Source organism: Balaenoptera acutorostrata, chromosome 18, assembly GCF_949987535.1.
Source record: "Balaenoptera acutorostrata chromosome 18, mBalAcu1.1, whole genome shotgun sequence".
NCBI classification, from domain to species: domain Eukaryota; kingdom Metazoa; phylum Chordata; class Mammalia; order Artiodactyla; family Balaenopteridae; genus Balaenoptera; species Balaenoptera acutorostrata.
Window position 1 is genome coordinate 80,934,303 of NC_080081.1, and position 8,450 is coordinate 80,942,752.

The 8,450-nt window shown below is 41.6% G+C and overlaps 1 protein-coding gene across 3 annotated transcripts in view; it reads right to left on the minus strand.

Moving 5' to 3' along the window:
- MPHOSPH8 (M-phase phosphoprotein 8) overlaps nt 1-8,033 on the minus strand; it is a 54,121-nt gene extending 46,088 nt beyond the window's left edge. For 2 of the 3 annotated variants that reach the window (XM_057532927.1, XM_057532926.1), the window contains exon 1: nt 7,649-8,033. In XM_057532927.1, the coding sequence (XP_057388910.1) occupies nt 7,649-7,879 (231 nt within the window). In that variant the 5' untranslated portion in view covers nt 7,880-8,033. The remainder of the gene's footprint in view (nt 1-7,648) is intronic. The other variant, XM_007164246.3, reaches the window with a different exon arrangement.
- Nucleotides 8,034-8,450: the final 417 nt, after the last annotated feature.

The following is an 8,450-nucleotide window of genomic DNA, read 5'->3' on the forward strand; positions in this document are numbered from 1 at the left end:
GTCTGGGAAGATCCCACATGCCACGGAGCAGCTGGGCCCGTGAGCCACAGCTACTGAGCCTGCGCGTCTGGAGCCTGTGCCCCGCAACGGGAGGGGCCGCGATAGTGAAAGGCCCGCGCACCGCGATGAAGAGCGGTCCCCGCACCGCGATGAAGAGTGGCCCCCACTTGCCGTAACCAGAGAAAGCCCTCGCACGAACTGAAGACCCAACACAGCCAAAAATAAATAAATAAATAAATAAAGTAGCTATAAAATTAAAAAAAAAAAAAAATTTAAAAAAAAAAAACAAAAAAAAAACACTTTGTTGCTAAAAAATGCTAACCATCATCTGAGCCTTCAGTGAGTGGTAATCTTTTTGCCATAGTAACATCAAAAATCACTGGTCACAGATCACCATAACAAATATAGAAATAATGAAAAAGTGTGAAATATTGTGAGAATTACCAAAATGTGACACAGAGACATGAAGTGAGCATGTATATATGAAGTGAGCAAGGTATATATACAACATCAAAACATCAAAAGCCCAAACAAAAGAAAAAAATAGGTAAAATAACTTCATCAAAAACAGAAACTTTTGTGCATCAAAGGACATTATCAATAGAGTGAAAAGGAAACCCATATAACTGGAGAGAATATTTCCAAATGACATCTCATAAGGGATCAATATCCAGAATATATTAAAAAAAAAAACCCCTCCAACCCAAAAATGAGACAACACACTTAAAAATGGACAAAGGAAGGACATGAATAGACATTTCTCCAAGAAGATATACCAATGACCAATAGCACATGAAAAGATGCTCAACATCACTAGTCCTTTGGGAAACGCAAATTTTAAAACCACAAGATACTACCTCATACCCACTAGTTCAAACAAAAACATAGAAAGTAACAAGTGTTGGTGAGGATGTGGAGAAATGAGAACGTTCTCACATTGATGGTGGGAATCTAAAATGGTACAACTGCTGTGGAAAACAGTTTGGCAATTCCTCAAAAAGTTAAACAGAATTACCTCATAATCCAGTAATTCTACTCCAAGGTATATACCCAAAAGAACTGAAAACAGAGACTCAAACAGATATCTGAACACACATTTCAGGGCAGCATTATTCACAATAGCTAAAAAGTGGGAAACAACCCAAACAAACAACAGATGAATATATAAACAAAATGTGGTGTATACATATAATGGATTATTCAGCCTTAAAAGGGAAGGAAATTCTGATACATGCTACAATATGGATGAACCTTAAAAACATTATGCGAGGTGAAATAAGCTAGACACAGAAGGAAAACACTGAACTGGCCAAAAAGTTCGTTCTGTAAAAACCCAAACGAACTTTTTGGCCAACCCAGTATTTATGATTCCATTTATATGAAGTACCTAGAATAGGGAAACTCATGAAGACAGAAAGAAGAATAGTGGCTGCCAGGAACTGAGGGGAGGGAGAATAGGGAATTAGTATTTAATGGGTACAGAGTTTCAGCTTGGGAAGATGGAAGAGTTCCGGAGCTGGATGTTGACGATGACTGCACATCAGTGTGGATGTACTTAATGCCACTGAACCACACACTGAAAAATGGTTGAAATGAAAAAGTTTAAGATACACATATAAAATGCATATATATAAACTACATCAAAAACATTTTAAAGTTACCTGTTGTATCTTTTGCCCATTTTCTTGCTCATTTATGGGAATTCTTCTTTTTAATACCTCTCTTTTTGGCCTTGCCACGCAGCTTGCGGGATCAGTTCCCCGACCAATGATTGAACCCGGGCTATGGCAGTGAAAGTGCCAAGTCCTAACCGCTGGACTGCCAGGGAATTCCCTTTCTTTTTAATACTTGATGGCTATTAAACCTTTGTCATATATATTCCAAATTCTTGTTTTTCCAGATTTCTGATTTTTCTTTTCTGCTTGATACCCAATCTCACTGAGAAGCAAGAACACACTCATGCAACAGTTTTCTGCATGACCTGCAGAGCACCATTCTAGCTATACTCTTAACGCTTGTCTGATTTTATTCATACAACCACCAAGGCAATAAACTTTCCAAACTGACTGCCAACCACTGTTCCCTCCCACTGCACCCTTCAATCATGCCCACACTGCCTTTCAATCATTCTGCCATCTGTAGAAAGACCAAGCATTAGCAGCTAACAGGATTAGAAACTAAGAAATAGTGGGAAAAGAGTAGCCTCTTAACTTTCAGAAATAATCCTGAAAATCTTTATAATTTTAAAATAATAATTAAGAGTCTATGTTGGGAATTCCCTGGCGGTCTAGTGGTTAAGACTCCGAGCTTCCACTGCACGGGGCGTGGGTTTGATCCGTGGTCAGGGCACTAAGATCCCGCATGGTGGCCCACCCCCCCCCCACAAAAAAAAGAGAGAGCATGTCAGTTTAACGGTTCAGCTATATAACTGGGTGCGGGGCAGTGATTATAACAACTGAAAAGGCATGCATAAGCTTTTTAGCAAAACAGTGTGGAAAGAGAAAACTATTAATACACAACCTTGTAAGAGCTTCTATGAAGGCACAGTTAAAACGAGATAAACCAAGGTGAGAGAGCGGCTTGCTTAGCTCCTCGTGGCAGCCCTCCTGCTCTTGGCACAAATACCACGGGAGAAGTTACGCCGCTACAGGGGAGTGGAGGGATGCCTGAATGTACCCAACAACAGGGCGCGGAGACCAGCGATCCTTATTTGTGGGCCACCTTAGTTTTGTGTGCATAAAAATAGTGCTAAATTTGTTACTCAAAGTTGCTTTTAAAAAACACTATTTACTTTCAAATGGGCCAGAAAAAAATGTATATAAATGAAGAGAAAAAAAAAATAAAGCCAATATCAACAACTGGGGGATCTGGGTAAAGGCGTATGGGAGATTCTACACAATTCTTGCAACTTTTCTGATGATTAAAAAAAAAAAGGCAGTAATGAACACATAAATTTAATACTTGTTATCAATTAGGTTTGATCTAGTCAATGAGAATGAGGGAGTATTAACAATCATTCTCAAGTACAAGGAGTACATCTCAATTTTAGCTCCAGATTTAACTGACTGATAATTGTTACAGCCTTCATTTCAGCAGTTTTGCTTCATTCATTCATTCAACAAATATTTACTGAGGGTCACTATGTGTATAGCAGTATACAAAACAAATGAAAACCTGAATTACATGTTTTTTTAATAGGAATAATGTCAACCCAAATATTGCCCAAGACTTTGCTGTATATTAAGAAATTTCATGATAGCCCTGGGATCTAGAAACTTATCTTCAAAATTCCCAAAATGTCTATTTTCTTGGTAGCCACATTTTCTTTTAGCTTAATCAGTGGGACAAACTAAATGGCAGCAGATGGTCTGTCCTCTTATCCTCTTAGGTTGTATATACTAGATAATTAGCTAAAAATTTTTGTTGGGCTTCCCTGGTGGCACAGTGGTTAAGAATCCGCCTGCCAATGAAGGGGACATGGGTTCGATCCCTAGTCCAGGAAGATCCCACATGCCGCGGAGCGACTAAGCCCGTGCGCCACAACTACTGAGCCTGTGCTCTAGACCCACGAGCCACAACTACCGAGCCCATGTGCCACAACTACTGAAGCCCCCGTGCCTAGAGCTCATGCTCTGCAACGAGAAGTCACCTCAATGAGAAGCTGGCGCACTGCAACGAAGACCCAATGCAGCCAAAAATAAAAAATAAATAAAATAAATTTATAAAAAAAGCAGAAATAAATCAAATAATAAATATATAATCTAACATTAAAAAAGGATAATATACAACTAACTTTGGTTTATTCTATGAACACAAAGTTGATTTAACATTAGGAAATCAATGTAGTTGATCACATTAGTGATATAAAGGAGAAAAATTATGCGATCATCTTAACAGATGCAGGAAAAAAATTAATAAAATTCAACATCCTTTCGCAATAAAAGTATTTAGCAACCAGAAATAAATGGAATTTCTTTAACAAAGGGAAAATACACACAAATTAATTGTATGAGCAACAAACAAGACAATGAAACTTTTCAAAAGACCATTTACCACTGCATCAAAAATATCAATTATACCTAAAAATCAACTTACTAAGACCTCAACATAGAAAGCTATAAAACATTATTGAAAGAAATTAAATTGATCCTAAATTTACCCACAGATTCAATGCAAATCCCAATAAAAATTCAAAGTTTTTAATGTGTGCAAGGAAATTGACAAGTTGATTCTAAAACTTACAAGGCACTGTTAAAGAATAAAAAGACAGATTTGCTCAATGAAACCTGATCCCTACATTATACTATACACAAAATCAATTCCAAGTGAAATGTAAATATAAAATCTGAAAGGCAAAACAACAGAGCTTTCAGAAAAAAAAAAAAAAAAAGAATATTTAGGGTAGGGAAAGATTTCTCAAACCAGACATAAAAAGCACTCAACATCAAGACAAAGATTAAGTTTTTCTACATTAATCATACGAACTTCTACTGACCAAAAAAGACATAGCAGGAAAAGAGATATCCATGACATCACCCACAAAGGGTCTGAATCTAGAATACAACAAATTAATACAGAAAGACAAAGTAGAAAGAGATCTGAACAGGCACTTCATAAAAGATAACCAAATGACCAAAAAGTAAGTACTGGGTTGGCCAAAAAGTCCGTTTTTTGGCCAACCCAATATATGAAAGGATGCTCAATGATTTCAACACTGATTACTAGTGCAGAATCCAGAGAAATATAAATTACAAGTAGGAAATACCATCAGATACCCCACCAGTACTGGCTAAAAGTATAAAGACTGACAATATCAAGCGCTGATAGGATGCTCAACAAAAGGAATTCTCATAAACCATTAGCAGTAGTGTAAACTGGTACAACCAATTTCAAAAACAGTTTCCACTTAAAGCTGAAGACACATGCATCCTGTCTGAACAATTCCACTCCTAGATGTATACAACCAAGAGAAACATTTGTGCACAATACACCAGGAAACATGTTCAATAAAGTTCACAGAAGCATTATTCACAATAGCCAAAAACTGGAAACAACCCAAATGCCCATCAACAGTAGTAGAAAAGAGAGACTGTAATATGTTCATACAACTGAATACAGTTGACCCTTTAAAAACATGGGTTTGAACTGTGGGGTCCACCTATATGAAGATATTTTTCAATAAATATATTGGAAAATTTGGACTTCCCTGGTGGCACAGTGGTTAAGAGTCTGTCTGCCAATGCAGGAGACACGGGTTCGAGCCCTGGTCCGGGAGGATCCCACATGCCACGGAGCAACTAAGTCCGTGCACAACTACTGAGCCTGCGCTCTAGAGCCCGCGGCCACAACTACTGAGCCCATGTGCCACAACTACTGAAGCCCGCACACCTAGAGCCCGTGTTCCACAACAAGGGAAGCCACCGCAATGAGAAGCCCGCGCACCGCAATGAAGAGTAGCCCCCGCTCACCACAACTAGAGAAAGCCTGCGTGCAGCAATGAAGACCCAACACAGCCAAAAAAAAAAAATATATATATATATATATATATATATATATATATGAAAATTTTTTGGAGATTTCCGACAATTTGAAAAAAGTCACAGACGAAACACATAGCCAGAAATACTGAAATGATTAAGAAAAAGGTATGCAATGAATGCATAAAGTATATGTAAATACTGGTCAATCATTACAAAGACATAAGGTGAGTGACATTTAATGTAAAATTAATGTGTTAGTTTTCTTAATGTTTTATAACTTTGCTTTCAAAGAATTATATTATCATATTCTTTTCTAATTGGAGGAAGTATTAGCTTATTATTACAGGTAAGTGACTTTTAAAAAAATGTAATAATGTTTCTGATACTGTACTATGAATATGACTGTAATACCATATGCCACAAAAATTTTCTAACAATTCATTCATTAGTGTCTAGGCTAGGCTACTGCGAAGCAATTTTATCGATTACACTAGGCTACCATAAAGTATGAATCAATAAACTTTTTCACATTATCTTTTCATTTTTGATGTCCAGTGCTGGTAATATATATAACATCTACAGTGTTTTGCATCATATAAGGCAATATTGATGTAGGTTCTGACAAGCAATTCATCTCATAAACAGAAGATGTAAACTTAGGGTATAAATTACTGTAAATATATTTTCTCTTCCTTATGATTTTTAAAATATTTTCTTTTCTTTAGTTTACTTTTTAATTAAGGATACAGCATACAATACACATAACATACAAAATATGTGTTAACTGACTGTTTCTACTATGGGTAAGGCTTCCCCTTCTGGTAGAAGGCTATTAGTTAGGTTTTGGGGGAGTTTAAAAGTGGCTTTTCAGCTGTGCGGGGGTCAGGCACCCCTAGGTCCCAAGCTGTTTGAGGGCCAACAACTATGCAGCAATGAAAAGGAAAGAAACTATAGCTCCAACAACATGGAATAAATCTCACAAAGATATTGTTGAGAAAAAAATGCAGACACACACCAAACAAACATAGTGAGATTTCATTTAAATGAAGGAAAAAATTTTTTTAAATATGGGGCTTTAGGTACAGTGCCTACAATTCTTTGGAACTGGCAAAATTAAATATTGTATGAAGAAGTGAATCATCTTAATTCTGAAGATATTACCCTCCTAACCAAGTATTTTCTGAATATCTTTCACCTGCCAAGCATTGTGTTAAACGCAGGTGATACACCTATCACCTCAAGGTGCTTACAAGGTATTTGGGAAAATTATACATAGAAATGTCCCTATCTTTACCGCAACTAACAATAAGCTTGATGACGCTGGATTTCAGTTATTTATCCCCCACTGGACAGGAGAATCTTTAATGTCAGCAACTGTGTATGCTACAACTCATCTCTATATCCTCAGGACCTAACACAGCACCTACCCATGCAGTAATTGAAAACAAAAAAAGTCTGCTGAATGGACAAAAAAAATTAATATAAGGTAGCGTATGACAAATGGGAAATAACAGACAATAAAAAGAACACAATATACAGAACGACCACCGTGTAGGGCCTTTGGTCATCTTACACCTATTTACTAAAACAGATTATTTTCCCATTGCCCATCCTCCCACCCTCTCACCTTCCCCCAGCCTCCAGCCCACAATTCATTCACTCACTTAACAATCTGATATACACAAAGCAATCACGGCATGCTAGGCACTGGATTAAAGTGCTAGCGATAACAAATTAATAAAAAGCATAGTCTACCAAAGGAGCCTACAATCTAGCAGGAGACAAACATGTAAAGAACGATAAGCTTGAAGGGCATAAAGGGGGAAGCACCTCACTCTGCGGGGACCAGGGTGAAACAAGGCTTTCACAGAGACACTGAGCGGGAAGCGCCGGGCAGGGCGCGCGGCGAGGAATTCAAGGCTCCTGCGAGGCTGCAGGCACACGCCGCGCAGGGAGAGCGGGCGAGGATGCTCAGGCTCTCAGACCCGAGACGCCGCCCCCCGGGGTGATGGCGCGGACGGGGCCTAAGAAGGAAGCCTCCTCTCAACGTCCCCGCGGCGTGGACATCCGTCTACACCGCCTCCAGCGCCTCCCGAGCGGGCAGCACCACCCCGGCCGCGCCGACCGCCGCGCGTGAGCCACCCCCCCGGCCCGGGCCCCGCACGTACCCCCTCGACCTTCATGTCCAGGATTTTCTCCACCTCGAACACATCCTCGCCGTCATCCTCGCTGTCCCCGACGGCCTCCGCTCCTTGCGCGGCCTCGTCCTTCTCTCTGCCCACCGCTGCTCCTCCCTCTCCTTCGACTCCGGGCGACTGGCCACTGCCGTCGGCACCCGAACCAGGAACTGCAGCCGCGCTCGACCCCTCCGCCTCCGCCTCCGCCTCCGCCGCAGCCATAACGGAGCTCTGCCAGCCGCGGGGAGAGCGGTTGCGACGCGCGCCCCTTGCTCGGCCCCGAGCCCCCGCCAGCAGGATGCCACTGACCAGAAAACGCCAATGGCGGGCTCGAGACCCCAGAGCGACGCGCGCGCACAACAATCACGTCAGGGCGGGCGCGCCGGAGCCCCGCACCGCCCACAGGAAGCGGGTGGGCTGGCCGAGGGGGGTGCCCCGGGCGGAAGGAAGAGCAGGGCGATGGACGCGCGAGGAGAGGCCGCGGGGGAGCGCCGGTGGGCGGGGCTTGAGGAGCGTGGGCGGGGCGTGGGCTGAGGGAGAGGGAGCCGCGGAGGGGAGGCTGCACTGTAGCGCTGGTGGGCGGGGATTGCGGGACGTGGGCGGGAAGTGGGCGGGGCGAGAGGGTCAGTGCGCGGGACAGGTTCGTGGCGGGTCCTCTTCTCCGCGCCGCCCGCTGCCCAGAGCAGGTGATGCTTATCTGGGTGATTTTGATTCGATTAACGCCTGTGAAGGATCCAATCAAACACAGATCATAGTGCTGTTATATTTTAGGGAGTGCTGTTTAAAGATAAGG